Source organism: Drosophila gunungcola, unplaced genomic scaffold (assembly GCF_025200985.1).
Source record: "Drosophila gunungcola strain Sukarami unplaced genomic scaffold, Dgunungcola_SK_2 000115F, whole genome shotgun sequence".
NCBI classification, from domain to species: Eukaryota; Metazoa; Arthropoda; class Insecta; order Diptera; family Drosophilidae; genus Drosophila; species Drosophila gunungcola.
In genome coordinates, this window is record NW_026453276.1 from 81,015 (window position 1) to 99,135 (window position 18,121).

Here is an 18,121-nt window from a genome sequence, read left to right on the forward strand (position 1 = left end):
TCGTGCAGTTTCGTGGTGCTGGTGGTGCTGGGTTCCAAGTGCTAGTCGAAATATTGTCTACACGTATGCATATAGTGATTGTAGTTAGGCCAACTTACCCTCCCTAATATATCCTGCGGTTTATATATTTTATTTTGGTTTATAGAATTGGTTTGGGTTAAGCATTAACGAGAACAAAGAACGGCAATTAGGGTTGTCCAAAAATATTTTAAAATATCAATACAACGAAAATTGAGTTTAAATTATTGCTCCCAGAACATTTAACAGACACAAGCTTGATATATTTTTGTAATATTTTAGATATATGTACGAGGAACAACGGATCATGGAGAATAGCCCATTGGGATACTTACTCTCCTTGATGATCTGAGCGTCTGGGTAGGTCTTGAGATTCAATTGGTTCGATCCACGTCCAGGGTTGTTAAAGTTGTCTGTTGTATTCGAGGAATTGAAATAAATTCAGAGTAAGTCTTGTGTAAAGTAAGGGCTATCTAAAGGATATGGTAGGTGAATCAGGGTGTAGGAAGATAGATGTGTGGATGTGTAGATATGTGTTAGTCCTAGCCCTCAATCGCAGTTAGTAACTACTTTAGGGAAAGTCAGACAGTTATTTAATATCATTGGTTATGGGCATTTCGGTCTCTCGGTCTGCCGGTGGGTCGCCCACTTACTGTCAATCTCATTGCTGACATGACCACAATCCACCTCATCGCTATCATCATATGGACAATCGATCCGTCCATTGCATCGTAGACCCAGCGAAATACAGGGCCCATTGTCGCATTTAAATGAGGTTGGTGGGCAGATGATTCTCAGTGGCGTCATGGCAGTGGTGCTAGTAGAGGTGGTGCCACTTCCAGTGGTTCCTTGGGTGACCTCAACTTGATGATGACCTTTACATATATATGCATAAGCGAGTGAATGATGCAATGTTCGAGCTATGGCGATGATGGCGTCGGATCCTGGCTGAATTGCAGGGGTGTCACTTAATGCCCTTACTTACCGCAAATATGTTCATCGGAGCCATCCTGGCAATCGGATCGTCCATTGCAACGTGCTCCCAGGCTCACGCACTGGCCACTATTACATCTGAACTGACTGGGCAGACATTCCTGGGCTCCCCCACAGTTGAGTTCATCGGAATTGTCGCTACATTGGGGGACTCCATCGCAGACAGCCGATCCAGCAACGCAGTCTCCGTTTCTGCAACGGTATTGACTCGGTGCACAGCCTGTGGGTTAAGCCAAAAATTCAGGTCAAAAACGGGTCTCCAAGAAATCAGATTTAAATTCACTAAAACTGCTGAAAGTGTAAGGTCAATTTCGGATTGAAAGTTATTAATATAAACAAAAAGTATATAAAATAGTGCACACAATGTTCAACGCATGCAGGCTGACTTAAGACAAACTTAAAATTTTTAAATCACCACCACTGAAAATGTAGCAATGATGAATTTCATAGATAACAAAATATAAATTCTTATTTATTAATTAAATAACTTAATTTCTGGCGGTTCCAATAAATAAGAATAGTAAGAATGCTAACTGCAAAATTTGTTTTCCCAAATGATTTATAGTTTTGAATGCATGTTAATAATAAGAATGTTCATTACTTTTTAAAAATATTAAAAGGTTCTAATAGTAATAGGGCAACTATAGCTAGAGCAAACTATTTTAAAAACCAATATTAAACCAAATCGATTGCTGTTTTATTAACCAATGCAATTCTGCTCATCGGAAAAATCACGGCAGTCGTAGAAGCCATCACAATGCTGCGTTGAATTTATGCAAAACTGGCGATCGAAGCAGAGGAACTCATTATCCTTGCACAGGATGGCAGTACCTGTATACGATATTTGGGTAGTGGTATGCAGTGGTTTGGAATGGTTTTGGTGGTGCAACCAAATTCAGGTGAAATACAATAACGCAAAATAAGAAAATATCACACGACCAAAAGCAGAGTGGAGAAAGCGTGAGAGAAAGAGAAACGGAGTGAGAGACGGAGAATAGAGATAAATAGATTAGCAAATGAAAAAACACATACAATATTCATATTGGATGCAATACGATGTTGGTGGAATGCATAAACTGGACCCTTGTAGCATATATATATATTTATATTTATATTTAAATTAACAAAAATATATATTAAATTTAGTTTAAGCTTTAAGTTTAACATATTATTCGGTATCATTCGTTTTCGTTATATTTTTATTTTACATTAAAAAGTGTAAAAAAAATTAAAAACACGATATTCAGAAAAGATATTCGATATTTAAGTTCGCAGAAATAACTTTACATTCATAATTTTCCTAAGTTTCTTTTAAAAAATGTATTTACGTTATTTGCTTTAAGCTTTCACTTTTGAAAATTTGAATAACATTCTATGTAAATACGACATTTATATTTACTCATCAATTAATAAAATATTTTTGAATTAAACTATAGAATTAGTTACGATATTGGAATTTGAATTTGTAAATGTGTTTAAAAATGCAAAATGCAAATACGATTTTCATGTTTACTGACACTGGTGCTGCTCAAAAAAGCGCTGTGTTTACGGATACAAACAAAAGGATTAGGTGCTAAAAAAACAAAAGATTTTATGGGTTTCGGTTGAACCCAAGACATCCCAACCCAAGAGTATTTTTTGAAGAGCTCCACAGATAAAACCACAATACCAATACACGATCAGTGATCTGTGATCCAAAAAAAAATCAGTGAAGGGGGGGAAGGTAGATGGGAAATGGTTGTATGGAGACGGAGACGGAGACTTACAGTTGGCCTCATCGGAGCCATCCTCGCAGTGCCTGTGGCGATCGCATCGCTCACTTTCCGAATAACACCTCCCACTGGGACACTGGTGCTGTGGACATGGCAGTGACTTCATGGAACATCCAACCTCATCACTACCATCGGAGCAATCCAAATGCCCGTTGCATCGAACAGAGCGATTATAGCACGACTCATCGCAGAAGAACTGATCCGAACTGCAGTCACTGGGTTTTAGTCGATTGGTGGCTATATATATATATATATATATATATATATATATGGTTTTATGGCATCGACGGTAACATCATGCAGGGTTCATTGTGTATGGTGGTTTAATGGATGCATGGATGACGCAGCAAGAAAGAGAGACAAGAAAGCGGGATGATTATGCGTTTGTCCTAGTTTAGATAGCTCTTAAGGTCTATAGCCACATACAAACCTGATTCCAATCGGAGACTTATTAAACTATGGCTTGATATGTACAATTCCTATAGAAGGTTGTCAACTTGATCTTATTTTACAAGGAATTATGGATTATGATATACATATATATTTTTTTAGTTGCGAAAGATCAAATTGACTTCCATTATATAAGCTTGATTGATTATATGCGTATGTATCGTAAAGATTAAGTGTAATTGGAAGATTTGACTCGATTACCGATGCCGAAGCAAACGCTGAGGTCCTCATCGGATCCATCCGAGCAATCCTTAAATTCATTGCACTGCAAACTTATTTCGATGCACTCGAGATTCGCACACTGCCACTCATTGGGGCGACAGCGTTTTGTTTTAGGATTCGGAGGACTCGTTTTTTGGACAATAACATTCACATTATTTATGGGATAGTGGTTGTTTGTCTCTGTAGTGTTGAGTGGTGTATATGTTGCGTGGATGTTGTTGTTTGGCAGTGATGTTGGTGGTGTGGTTGGGTTAGCAAAAAGATGGAACGACAAGACAAGACAAACGATAAACGAATGTTGGGTTATAGGCTTGATGGAGCATAAAATGTAGGAATGGCAAGGAAGGGGTTAGAATAGGGAGTAGCATTAACGTGTTGAAAATAGCAAAGCATCACAAGAAATTGGTCTCAGAATTGACATAGAAGGACTCTTTTTTATCAATGGGATATCAGTGCTCAGTCACAAATACATATAGAGAAAGGAGTTCAAGAATAGCTTCAAAGAGTCAAAGGAGTAAGGGATTCTAAATACGGGGTAAAAGATTTAGAGCTTTGATCATAAAAATGCATTGAAGAGGTGTCAAATACTTTTCAAAAGCTCAAAGAGAAGTAGACCCGAAGAATTACAAATTAATGGATGGATTCGTTACCCGGACAATACATTTCGTCGTAGCCATCGAGGCAATCGCGCTTGCCATCACACCTAATTCTCCGATTAACGCAGGTGCCGTTGCAGGCTAGTCTATTAGGTGGACAATAATTCCTGGCTTGATCTGGGAGAGATAATATCACCATGAGTACTCATTTGAGAAGGACCAAGGCAGATTTACTCGAGTTAAAGCCTATCGATTAAATTAAGACCAAATCAAGCGACCCAAAAGCGAAGCAGCAAACTTAAACTAAATTCTAGGATGGTGCAGGGAGTTTTGGGCTGGGTTCTTATCGGTGGCTCAGGGGTACCGGTGGTTTAGATTCTTGGACTTCTTACCGCAGTGACGCTCGTCGCTGCCGTCGGCGCAATCGTCGATGCCGTTGCATCTCTGATTATCAGCCACACACTCGCCGGTGTTGCAACTGAGAGCGGTGGACGATGAATATCGGTTAGCGATGGTCGCGTGAATGATGTTCGAGTTGTATGGTGGATGATGTGGTTTATGTGTTGTGTCGTGTGTTGGAGAATAAGAGCCATGACATGGAAGAGCAGAGAAATGATTATGATATGAAAGGAGTAGAACGGAATGGAGAGCAATGAGTTATTTCTTAATACTATCGATCTAATAGTCCTGCTAATATTTGATTTTTTGTTGATTTCTGAATTTCCTTACTAAACATACTGTTCCCTATTTATGTAACTAAAACTTTATTCTTAAAAAAAATGACTAAATGCTTTCACTTTATGTTTTACGATATAAATTGATTACTATGAAAGTTGATAAACTGGATATGCCACAAACGTATGAAACAGCTTTCTTAATAGGTATGTTTGTTAAGAACTACTTAAATGCATGTATATGCGACAAACATCAAAAATTTCTTTCTTCGGTTAAATTATATTGTATTAATGATACTTTTTGTTTCCAATCTAGGAAAATCGATTGAAAAAAATACTGAAGCTACTTGCATTGATAGACGATATCAATCAAATTAATTGGTTTTCTACTACATGAGTCCCTGAACCCTGTGCATGCGGATGGCAATCTTTGGTGCTTAGATGGATAGTTGGTCTTACAGGTAGGCATCTTCCCGGCAGAAAGTACAGTTGCGCTCATCGCTGCCATCTTGGCAGTTGGTAATGCCGTTGCACAACTGATCGCGGGGCAGGCAGTAGCTATCGCACTCGAACTCGGACTCTAGACAACGGTCTGCGAATGATGAGGCGAATGCGAATGTGAATGTGAGTATGTGTTTGGTGGTGCATGATAGCGAGTGGTTGGTGGTTGTATTAGGCTTAGTGGTAGTTAGCACCTGGAGCCAGTAGGTTAGCCCCGATTTTTGGGGGGTCTTTACCTGTGTACGACTGACATTCGAACTCGTCGCTCTCGTCTTCACAGTCTACATAGCCATTGCATTTCTTCTCAAGCGGCAAGCACTGACTGTAGTCACATTCAAACTCAAGGATATCACATTCATTCAGTGGATTGTTGTCCGGGTCGTTGTCTTGTTTTTTTTTTTTTTTTTTTTTTTTTTTTTGTGATTGTTTGGGTTTTGTTGTATGAAAAGTTGGAAAGATAAATGATAAATGTTATGTATATTGGCTGGGTCCGGAAGACAGATCGATAGATTTGTAGAGTCAGGCGGATAGATGCAGGTGCGGTTGAAATGGTAGGGCTCTTGACATATGTCTAAGAAGAGCTTTAACTTAAAAGCAATTCATTGGTTGTTTCTCAATACTTTCAAGACGTATTATTTAAAATACATACACGGAATCAACTTTTTAATTCTTAATCATTTTTAAGGGTTTCATATGACTTCACTCACAGATACTTGAACCTTTTTAAATTGCTCTTAAGATCGTAATCTTTGCTTTGACACTTTTCAAGAAACCATTTTTTTTCGACCGCAACTGCCGCAAGATATGGATGATGAGTGGGACTACCGTAACTGGAATCGACGTAGTTGTAGATGCAGTTATACTCGTCGGCGCCATCGGCGCAATCGGTGATGCCGTTGCAGCGTTTGTAGCCGGATATGCAGCTTCCATCGCCACACTGATACTGGCTTCCAAGGCACTCGACCCCCAAACGAGTTTTATTTAATCTTCCATGGAGATCTGGAGTTTTGGGGTTAACAGGGAGGCGGGCGATGTGGTGTGTTGTGTGATAGCAGGGATAGCAGAAGATAACGTATCGGAGTGTCAAAATACGGGATAGATTTTTATACGGGATGTTTGTTTTTGTTGTGTTTTTTTTTTTTTGTTTTTTTTTTGGCGAAAAGAGAGCAAAACAGAAAGTACAGTTAGCAACAAAAGTCGATACAAGGGGAGGAGATGGTTAAATGGTGGAAATTCGGTTGGTTGGCACAAGCAGTAAGCAGTTAAACCAATTAGCAAAGAGCTACTTATTAATCTAGGTTAGCTTCGAACTCAAACTCAAACCTAAATTAGATTAACGATTAAATGGGTGAATTTAACCAAAAGATTTTAAGAAAGAGCGGGGACTAGATGATTGATATTGAGACAGAGAAGAGAGTAGAAAGAAAGGGCTCGTAAATATCCCTTATTTCATTAATATTTTCCAAACTATTTTCAAGCGTTAAAACTTAAGGCTGTTTAAAGCACTTAATGGCAATTGCTCATAAGTACACATAAAGATTTCTTTCTTTAGGGATATTTATCGAACCCCGAGAGATAGAGTATGCTAGAGATGGTACTTACGGCAGGCGCTCTCGTCGCTGCGGTCGCGGCATTGAGGTTTGCCATCGCACACCTGGGATTTTGGAATGCACCCGCCGCCACGTTGGCACTTGTACTGAAGAAAGCATGAGAATGGGTGTGTGTTTTCTACAGGTATTAGAGGTGGCGCAAGAGATTGATACACCCAACTCTAACAGGTGTGTGTGTGGGGATGTAGGACGTTGTGTTTATATCTACACAGTGCTTATCTGAGGCTTAATACATTCTTTGGGTATATTCCAAAAGAATAAAAAAACTTATTTGCTAATTAAAAAACGATCAACGTAAAAGTCAATTGTATTCAACTATTAAATTGATATGAAAACGATATCTATTTATGATTAAAATTATTATCAAATGTAAAGAAATTCCAATTGGATTGAACCACCTAATAAGCACTGAGCACATATATTTTGGATGGAGGATGTGTGGGTCTATCTGGAGGGTGGTAAAGTTGGGTGGGTGGTTCTGGTGGGCGGCCGGTGGGTGGTTGGCTCACCTTGTCGCCGCTGCAGTTGCAAAGAGCGTAGTCCTCGTCTTCCTCGTGTCCACAGTCGGGGGTGCCATCGCAGACGCTCTCAATCGGAATGCAATCGCGATTGTGGCACGCGAATTCGATGTTTTCGAGGCATGACTGTGATGAGTTGACTATATGTGTGTGGCATTATATTTTTGTTTGGGGAATGGCGGTGATGATGGGTGACTCAACAGGGCAGTATGGTATAATCGCATTGATAATAAAACAAGCCATAACGGGAACGGAAAAAAAAGAGAGGAAGAGTGAGTGATGTTCATATATGTACAAGTATAAACTATATGAGGCATATCAATTAAAAGAGTTTAAAAATTAAATGCTTAACTAACTAACTAAATTGTATGTGTGTGCGTGTGGTGTGTGTGTGTTGGTTGGTTATGGCTAAAGTAGGTTTCAATGTTTCAAACATCGCATGCACTTTTACTTAACTTTACGCTTCCTAAACCATCAACGGGAATTGGATTTAAAAGGTAATATTACCAATTACCATATCCATTCATGCTCGTTCTTCAGTGCAACAAAATTGTTGGGTAAAACTAAAATGTTCCCGGAGTATGACATACCTTTTCTTTAATTTTACTGATATTCCTGTTAATTTTTTAAAGGATATCTTTTCTGCTAGAATAAGTTGATATTAAGTTTTTTGTCGTTTTACCAATAATTTTGTTGCAGCCTGGTTACCCTTAACCCACTTTAGTATGCTAAACTTTTCTTCAACTCTTAAGGACACCTACTCGCTACACCAAGTGTTGTTATTGGGTTAGTAGTCGTGGTCTCGGAGGTTGTCGTTTTCGTTGCCCATTGCCATATTGGTGGCGTCTCGGTGGTTCTGGTGGTGCTGCTGGCGGTGGTTCTAGTGGTGTTGTTACGCTCCAGCAAGCCTGGACCCTGGGTGGTGAAAGGATGCGTGGCCCAGATCAAGGGTCGTCGGGTGGTGGTGGGTCGTTGATACTGCTCGCAGTTCTTTTCATCGCTCATATCATTGCAGTGATAGAAATTATCGCATCGCAAATGCAGCGGTATGCATACATTTGTCGTGGTGCAACGGAATTGATTGCTGGCACAGGGATTCTGGGAATCGGCCTTCCCATAGACATTACTGGGCTGATAAACATGGTACTCGTAGATGTCCTTCTCGTGCAGTCCGTCATCGAACTTGGACTTCGGTCTCTGCGGGCGGTGGCCAATGGGAATGCCCACACTGTCCTCCTCTTCGGATTCACCACCATCTTTTATGGTCCGATTGTTATTTTTGATTGGGGGTTTAACGTTTTACGATAGACAGCCGCAAGCAGGCCATGGGTTTTTGGGGTTAAGGGGGGGTGGGGGTTGTTTTCATTAAATCATGCATTTAAGTTTAATTATTTTCGTTAAGCCAATTCGTAGATCGTCGTTGTTGCAGGTTGTGTTTCCGAAATATGTTGACGTGCAGTTAATCGATTAATTTCGGGTATTCGATAACCACAACCAGGGGAGTACAAAACATATTTTTATCGGGTGGGTGGGGGAAAAGAAAAATAAAATGGTTGGAGTTAAAATCAAAATCAAACAAGTATCGACTGACACACACATTTCGATAGGTTGCTATCTCACAAATAGCGATAGATATCAGCGAAAGGAGCACACACAAGACAGCAGACAAAAAAGGGAGTAGGACAGAGAAAAATAGATAAGGACCAACACCAATTATCGATTTTAGTTACCCACGAAGAGAGTGACAAAGCAGAGCAGGAATAAACACAAGATTTAGCAAAACTTATCGATACAAATCGATAACCTTAAGCTCTTACCGCAGTTGGCTTCATCGGTATAATCGTTGCAATCGTAGATGTTATCGCACACCTGACGCATAGGTATGCACTCACCGGTTCCGCAACGGAACTCATCGAACCGACATTCCCCGTCGTCGTAGCCACCTGGCGACGACGATCGATATATATATATATATTTATCGATAGCATGCGTTTGTTAGTGAGGGGTGAGGTTTTCGGGTGAGATGACTTTAATGAACTGGGAAAAGGATGAACTTACCACTCCTTCAGGGAGAATTTTAATGCCAAGAGCAACAATTCGCAAATTTACTCACCGTCGCAGTAGCGCTCATCGGAAATGTCCTCGGGACAATCGATGTTGCCATTGCAAAGCAGTTCCTTGGCTATGCAGGTGCCATCATCACACTGCCACTTGTCGTACAGACAGGCTGCATTCCCATTTGAGAAGCGGAAGTAGAAAAGAGTACAGATACAGAGGTGGACCATTATCGAGGTTAATTAATCGTATATCGAAACACCTACGACAACCCTCCTCATCTGATCGATCGTGCGGACAATCGGCCCGGCCATCGCAGCGATGGACAATCGAAATGCAACTCAAGTCCCGGCAGGTAAATTTGCCCTTGGGGCATGTGTATCGCAACTTGGGCACAACTGTACCAAGGCAGCATTAAATAGAGATTGAGATAATAGATAGCAAGTCATGAGCAAATGGAGAGATGGTAAGAGAAAGCTGTGTCTTATGTACACAGTGTCGCCAACTGTTTTGGTATATGGGATTTAAAACATGATAACAAATCCATTTATTGCATGCTGGAATCTTAATAAAACTGAAAAAAAGGATTGTATTTAATTCCCTCATACACCAATAGATGACTAATTGGCCACACTGTGTAAATATAGAGATCCGAGGGTTGTTGGATGGATGTGGACTTTGATGGGTGGCTAATGGGTTGCTACTCACTTCCGTCGCAATGCTCTTCGTCGTCGCCGTCGCTGCAATCGGAGTGGCCGTCGCACTGCTGACTCACACTGATGCAGCGCGTGCCGTCGCGACATTGATACTCCATTCCGCTGCAGGCGGCGGCTGTTAGTAGTATGGGTTAGTGGTAGCGGTTAGCATGTGGTGGGGGTTAAACGAGAGAAAAAATATTGGGTTAGTAGTGGTTTTGGCTAGTCGTTGGATTGATATACTACAACATAGATAATTAAAGCTTAGCTGTTATATTAGATAGTTGGTTATCAAACTGACGATTACGAAAGGGTTGAGGCCAGCGGTACTATTGGCTAACCGATGGATTTCAAAGGACTATACATCCTAATTATCCATTTATTTAGATACTATTAACTTAGATACTCGAAAAGGCAGTGGTTATTAAAGTGGCGATTAAACAGAGATTAATAGAGCTGTTTGGGCAACCGAAGGTATTCGGAGGACCCGTTTATCCTATATCTTAGACACTAGAAGCAGCTTAATATCCTAGTTTGATCACAGTTATGTGGGGTATTATAAGTACACCCTTAGAAATAAATAACTACTGGATAAAGGTGTTCCAGACTTTATATATCACTTACGGCACTCCTCGCCCTCGTCCTCGCCCTCGGCACAATCCTCGATGTTGTTGCAACGCTTTCTGGCATCGATGCACTGTCCATCGTTACATCTAAACTCGTTGGCATGGCATTCTGCAAATAAATAAAAAGTGGGGAATTTTATATTTAGAATGTCAGATGGATTGTGCTGCCTGCAATTAGATGACAACCGGATGCAGTTTAACAAGGACTTCCGCCGGCCCATGTAACCACTTTTTCGACACCACCCTGTCCGTCGTCAACTTGAAAGCAAAAGTTTGTTAGGTGTTTGTTGTGTGACAGAAATCCCCTCCCCTCGTTAGCCACAGTTTCCTGTGCATGTTTGTTGGCCTTTTGAACCCTTTTTTCCGCCGGACTCGACTCTTCGCTTAATATTTCATACAGCGGAGCAGCAGCAGCAGCAGCAGCAGCAGAAGACTCTTAAGCAATTTCACAAATATTTTTGGATAATTTTTTTCATAGCCCTACACAAAGTGACACAACGCGGATTTGATTACAAGCGCAGCCGGAAAACTCGCGCAGAGGGATATAGATAACAAAGAGAGCTGGGGTAAAAAACAGAAGAGCCGCGAGCAGAGGCTAATTAAAAGTAAAGAAAAGTTAAGTGAACATTAGAGGAAGTGGGGTGTCGTAATCAGAGCAGCTTAAAGTAAAAGCCAATTCAGGAGCAAACAATTAGCAAAGATTTAACATCATATTTTATACAATGCTTATTCAAAATTATCATGAAGATTATTAAAGAATTTTCCCCACAAACTTTTTAAATCGAATGTATATTTACGAAATTACTTTTAGGATAAAAAACAATAATGTTCGGTAGATTTCCTAGAATAAAATTAACATACAATTAAAATGTTGACTTATTTTATTGTTTGCTTTTCTTTTTGGAACTGGGGCCATTGGCCGCCGTTAGTCGACAATTTGTCATTGCGAATGTGTCAGTTAATGTGAAACTGCAGTGGCGAAAACTTAAGTAACTTTCGGGCCCCACACAAATCGCCAAAGTTTTTCATTCGGCAATTTTCAACACGAAGGCGAAGGATAATTCCGGGCAACAATTTGACAATTTCATTGCGGACAGGCAGACAGACAGACAGACGGACAGACAGGAGAAAAAGGAGAATGGAAAGGCGCCCCTCAAGTCAATTTGCAAATGGGGGAAAATATGATTTTTGTTGCTTGGTCCTGTCTCTGCCTCTGCCTTTGCCTCTGTTTGTTTTTATTTCCCAACTGCCGCTTATTGACATTAAAGATTCAAATAGTGTGGAAAGACAGACGGGGGGCACATTAGGGATTTTGACTGCCAAAGGTTGTTGGGCTCCAATTATTTGGCCAGACGTGTGATCCTAATCCTTTTGACTGCGCCCCGCACAAACAACAAATTATAATCCGCAAGTCGGAAAACAAATTTTTTCCATCTTGCATTTTCTTGATAAAGGTGAAAATTGAAGGGGCTGGGTATTTGGGTCCAGCTGGGGATTTTCACCTTTCACTTTCACTTTTTCTTATTATTTGTTTTTCTTCTTTAGCGGTTTCCAGCTTTCGGTAGTATGAATTTTTATTTTTATAATTTACATCTTACTAGTTAAAAATTTATTTAAAATTTGTAACTCACTATTCAAATGCATTTTTTTTTCATTAAGTATAATGAATATAGAGCATATTCAATAAACATTTCTTAAAATTTACATTTTTTGTTATTAAGAAATTAATAGTAAGTAACCTAAAATACTGAGAACTAAGAAATGCTATAAAAAATGTAGGAACATAATAATTATGTCTGCTTTTGTAACCCAACTGTATTCTAATTTCATTTTTCAAAGCATGCCTTATTATCTTTGCCAATTCAAACGGTTGACTTGCAAAATTGACTTGCTTAAATATTGGTTATATCAATTACTGATTTTACTATTCCCAATGCCCATAAATTTGCTCCTAATGACAATGCCCCTGGTACTTTCCTCCACATTCCCAGATTGCACTGCTTTGCAGCTCCTTTGGCTTCATCTTCACCTCCATTGTTGCATTTTGTCTTCTTCGCTGAGTGTCAAATGGAAATTTTCCACCCCAGCCAAGCTTTATATTCATTTTTTTGTTGTGTTCCTTGAAATGGGATCAGTTTGGATGGCAGACTTTTTCCGATTTTTCCCCGCTGACTTGCACTTGAACTTAAAGCGCCGCCAGAAAGTATGCAACATACATACAATGGCGGCTGAAAAAATAGCATTGCACATTATATTTGATGTGTTACTCAGTTAAATTGTTGTAATCTCGATTTTTTTAAAACCAAAAGAGAACTTCTCAGTAAAAACAACATTTAAAATATTCAGAATACAATTAATATCAAAAATTAAAACCAAATTACAATTCAATGATGATGTCAACTCCTTTAATAAAACCCGTTAAAAAGTACTTTATTTGCCATTGAGGTTACAAAGTTATTTTTCGCAAGTACTATTAATTCTGCCTTAGCTGTGCATTTCACCGAACACGAAAAAAAGGTGGAAAATGCGGTACGGAAAAGCTGGGAAGACGAGTCGTCCAAAAGGAGGGCTAAATTCGAGTCGATAATTGATACGCGCGGGCGCATGGAAAACGCAAAAGAGCGCCAGCATGGCAAAAGCCGCAAACAAACAAGTTAAGAGGTGTGTGGTTTGGTTTTGTGAGGGCCAAGAAAGGACCCCCATGTAATGTGGAGTTAAGCTAAAAATTGTTCACTCTGCTGCCACGCAAATTGTATAAAAATTCAGATGAGACTGCGGCGAGAGGAAAAAAGCTGTTTAACAGCAATTTGTAAAAAGTATTTTTGATTTGATTATTGCTCGTTAGCGCTTAGCGTTCCATCGAATCATTAACTCGCTTTTATCCACAGCCAAAGTGCTTTGGGGGGGGGCGGAATTTAAGCTCGATGAATTCGGACGACGAATTTTTCGCATCACGACCGAAACTAAATTTTGTTCTAGCACAAACAACCAAAATCTCAAGAAGAAAGGATAATTTTTAAAATTATTCAAATACTTTTTGCGGATGTCGATTTAAACATTTGATAAAAGTTTTAGAACAAAATAAACTCAAATTCGAGAAACGTGAAAAATAAGTTATAACATATTTAAAGGTGTAAACTGATTTACAAAAATGTGAGGGAAGCATTTATTTGATACCCAACTTAAAAGGAGTAAATTATTTTTTAGAATTTTCATATTGCATAATACATTTTTGTTCTTCTCCATTTTAAAACTGTTATTAAAGTGGCAACCTCTACCACAATTCTTGAATTGTCTGGCATGCAAAAGTGTTATTACCTTAACCTTGCAACTTCCCCCAACCGAAAGACCTCTTAATTACGACCCCAAAAAACTATCAGCGATAAACATTCGTTTCGGTTTTATGTCGATGGCTAATCGATTTCCGTTGTGGCTTTTTTGGAGGTGAAGGACGGGGGTTAACCGAAAGGGGGGAAAAGGGTTTAACAGGAAGCGAGAGCCATGTCCTGATGCAAATCTGGCATATGTGGCGTATGCGTGATGTCTCATATTATTAATTGGCCAACATTAATGGACGGCAGGGGTAGCAAAATATGGGAAATGGCCCAGACAACCTTGTCGATTCGTTTAATTATGGTTTTCTCATTTGGATATAAGACTATCATAGTTATGTCTACTTCAAAAAATAAACAAACAAACTGGAATAATAATATTGCAACGCTAAAATTATATGTATATTGAGTATATTTTAGATAAACAATATATATCTATACATCTATATTTATAAATGTGGTGTTTTAATTCTAAATTATATGATAATTTTTTGCATAGTCACAGATGCAATGATTAATTTGCAATTTAAGGCCTAAGCAGCTCTTGGTTTTATCAAACTCCATCACTCAAAACACTCAAATGGCGCCCCGGCCATCAATTATGATCATATTCATTTCAGTTATTTGGGCAGAGTTTCGCAGCTCAAGCTCGAATGCATGTCAAGTGGCAGCGGAGCGACGCACTTGAATGACACAGAGACAGGGACACACTCTGATTGATGGCTTGATTCATATTCATATTCATATTCATATTCATACACTCAAACTAGTGTGTGCACTCACTGTTCTTGGCTCGGCTTTTTCGGCTATGTAAACACTGCCAACAGTCGACGTCAAAATGGCAGCTTAACACGAAGCTCATGAATATGCACACACCCCACCTCCTTCGTCTTAACCCCTTGGTGCAGCGCGTTATTTAATGAGTCATTAGCTGTGGGGGGTTTGGGCCTTGCACGGGGAGGATAGGGGTTAATGGTTAAGGGGTCAGGGGGCAGTGGGCTGTAGGTCGTAAAGGTTGCCCCCGAGTGTTTAGTTTCTGGTTGCATTTTGCTTAACTCGCGATGCGCCGCAAAAAAAGAGAGGGAAACCGTGTCAAAAACCAGTGACAGTTGTCAGTGCAGCTCTGCACTGAGAGAAATGTATTCAACAGTTAAATATGTTTTTTATATTTATTCAAATTTTTTCAACTATAAGCAATGCGTTTTTTTACAGAGAGACAGTTTGGTTGTTATTTTGAGCTTATCCCTATTTTCCATTTAAAAATCTTATTTTCCTTGAAAATGTTATTGATGTTATATTATTAATGTAACTTTTGAATATGTATTATTTTCAGAGAGGCAGTTTGAGGGTTTCTTATTGATTAGATGTTCTCATTAGAAAGTAATCTCAAACCCTTATGGCAAAACCTTAGATGAGAGCGATTAATAATACTTAATAAAACCCAATTTCTGACCAATTGTTCGTTATTTTCCGTTTTGACCGTGTGGCCAAAGAGGTGGCAAAAGGACTTTAAGGGGCGGGTAAAAGTGGGTTTCTTCCATGCAGCAGCTGCTGCAGGGGGCGACAATTATGTGGCGTCTGCAGTTTTAAGTGCGCCTTTGCATGTGAATCTGTTTGCCCAAGCTCAAGCAGCGGTTCTATGCCATCGCCCACCTTGTAACCCCCATTTTCCACCCCAATTAACCCACCGCCTCCCCCTTCGGCTCTTCTTCAATCTATTCCACATTTCACTTATTCATTTCGGAACCGTAAACACACAATGAAAATGTCGCATAAATAAGCTCAAAAACAAAAACAAGGGGACCCAAAAAAAAAAAAAGAAGCGGCGACAACAACTTGTTGGCCAAAAGCTCTCTCCCCTTTTCCTTTTTTTTTTTTTTTTGAAACTCCCTGCTAAATCGATGAAATTGTTTGACGTTGGCATGTGTGCCTGCCACGCCTTCTCCTCCTCCTCCTCCAAAAACAAAAAAAAAATAAAAGACCTGTCTGCGGGTTAAAGTTTTGCCACTGATTTGTCGCATTCCATGCGCAATGTGACAAACGTTAATTTTTGTGGCTTGTTTTGCATAAACTTTTGCTGTAAGACATACTCCTTAAAAGGAAGGAGTGGGGGGTGTTGAGGGTTAAGGGTTCGGAATTCAGAATTCAGAGGGTTGCGTTGTCATTGCGTGCGTCGTCTTAGTTACTCCGCCAATTTATGGCAAATTAAATAAATTTATCATTTGCGGCCACAGTGGCAATCGCAGGTCTACGTAAAGAGTTTGGACTTTGGCAGGAAAATAGAATAAGTAAAAATGGTTCTTTTAAAAAAGGAACATGGTTCTCAGATTTAAAAAAAATTGATTTTGATTTGCTTTGTATGCAAATTTAAGTTTTAAATAGCCCAAAAGTATGCAAATATATTTTTCTAAGATTAAATGATGTTGATCTTCTCCATATCAAGTAATTATGTATGCAATATGGATCATATTTTAAAAATCGAATTTATAAATAAGCTCCATTTTGAAATTAACAGATATTTCCCTAATTAACTCTATGTAAAAGGTAATAGAACGTTTTTTAAGTAATTTAAAATTAAAAAAAAGTCCAACAATTATAAAAAAACATTTTGAGAAGTTTCCCATTATAATAATAAGAAAGTGTCCTCAGCGATTGAGGGATTATGTCAAACTGAATTCCAGATGACATTGGACCAGAACTTGTGATCAATGTGAACTGAGCTGTTTCCGTTCGCATGTTGTTCAGTGGATTGTCGTTTACCGGTGGCAAGTTGCAGGTTGCTGCCGGCTTGCCTGTCGCATGTTGCTGGTTGCTGGTTGCAAGTTGCTAGTTGCTGGTTTCCACTGGCTGGTTGCCGCCTTTCGTGGTCGTCCGTGGCCAAAGTAAAAGTGTCAGCGCGTGCCAGGCACCAGTGACAAAGGGAAACGGAAGGCGGCGAACAGCAAACGGAAACCGAAAACCGAAGGAGGAGTTTTTCCAAGGAGCAGGAGCAGCAGGAGCAACAGAAGCAGAAACAGCAGAAGCAGCAGGATGGGATGGCAAAGAAACCCAACCGGAGAGTGGGAGACAAGTCCAAAAACAAATCGCAAGTTCTTTGCGTTTTGTTTGCAAGTTTCTTAAATACTTTTGCCGCGGAAAACGCGGCGTAATGGGGAAAGGTGGAAAGCCAAGCGGGGAAAACCGCAACAGGAGCCACAAAATGTCGGTGGCAACAAAACCAACAAAAGTCAGCGGCCAGCAATTAATGACGTTCGGTTCGGAAATTGGCCAAAATGCCAAACAATTGCGGTAAAAATAATGGCCTTAAAGATCTTAAACTAACTAAAAAGCAATTCAAAAAATGTAATTTTAAAAATTACTTTTAGTATTATTGTATTCTTTAATCCAAACTCTTTTACATAATAAGATAAGATAAACAAAAAAATAAATGTTTTTGAAGCTATCCTTTTTTTTTTTTAATTAGTAAGTTAATTTATAATAATAATAATATAACAAATGAACAATTTTAAAAGATTCAGCTAAAAACCTAAACTTTTTTTTTGCCTTTTTGCCCTAATACAGTATTAAATTTAAACTGAATTATATATTTACACACTTGACAACACCACTTAACTTTTAAGCACCCGGGAACCACTTCTATTTGCCATAATTTGCACCGCAACTGTCTAGGGAATATAAGCCGAGCACATGGTCGCCTGCTGTCTATTTGTTTGCACAACATGTCGTATGCGTGATTTGGCTGGTCTTCCTCACTGTTTTTTTTTTGTTTTGTCGATGGTTTATGAGTTGACTTTGGACTGCATTCGTGGAACTGTGACATAAAATGCAATACACATATAAATATATATATATTGTATGTATGTAGATGTATGCATTTACATATAGCAGCAGCCAGTGGACATGTAAATATTTTATACAATTTATTTATTTAATTTTCAAGTCTTGAGAGGGAACGCGAGTGACCGCTATCTTATGATATATGGCTGAGCAATTAAATGCTATCGGCCAGAGAGACGTCAAAAACATATATACACGCACGGATACGGATACGAATACGAG

The 18,121-nt window shown here is 39.3% G+C and overlaps 1 protein-coding gene across 1 annotated transcript in view; it reads right to left on the reverse strand.

Annotated features, from left to right (window-relative positions):
• The window catches only part of LOC128265366 (basement membrane-specific heparan sulfate proteoglycan core protein), an 88,179-nt gene that overhangs the window by 24,291 nt on the left and 45,767 nt on the right, over window positions 1-18,121 (reverse strand). The window contains 16 exon segments of the mRNA XM_053001324.1: window positions 354-431; window positions 672-893; window positions 1,004-1,231; window positions 2,778-3,020; window positions 3,435-3,635; window positions 4,106-4,228; window positions 4,444-4,529; window positions 5,185-5,317; window positions 5,463-5,612; window positions 6,052-6,225; window positions 6,829-6,922; window positions 7,346-7,494; window positions 8,116-8,610; window positions 9,172-9,297; window positions 10,118-10,240; window positions 10,729-10,839. Of these exon segments, the coding sequence (XP_052857284.1) occupies window positions 354-431; window positions 672-893; window positions 1,004-1,231; window positions 2,778-3,020; window positions 3,435-3,635; window positions 4,106-4,228; window positions 4,444-4,529; window positions 5,185-5,317; window positions 5,463-5,612; window positions 6,052-6,225; window positions 6,829-6,922; window positions 7,346-7,494; window positions 8,116-8,610; window positions 9,172-9,297; window positions 10,118-10,240; window positions 10,729-10,839 (2,736 nt within the window).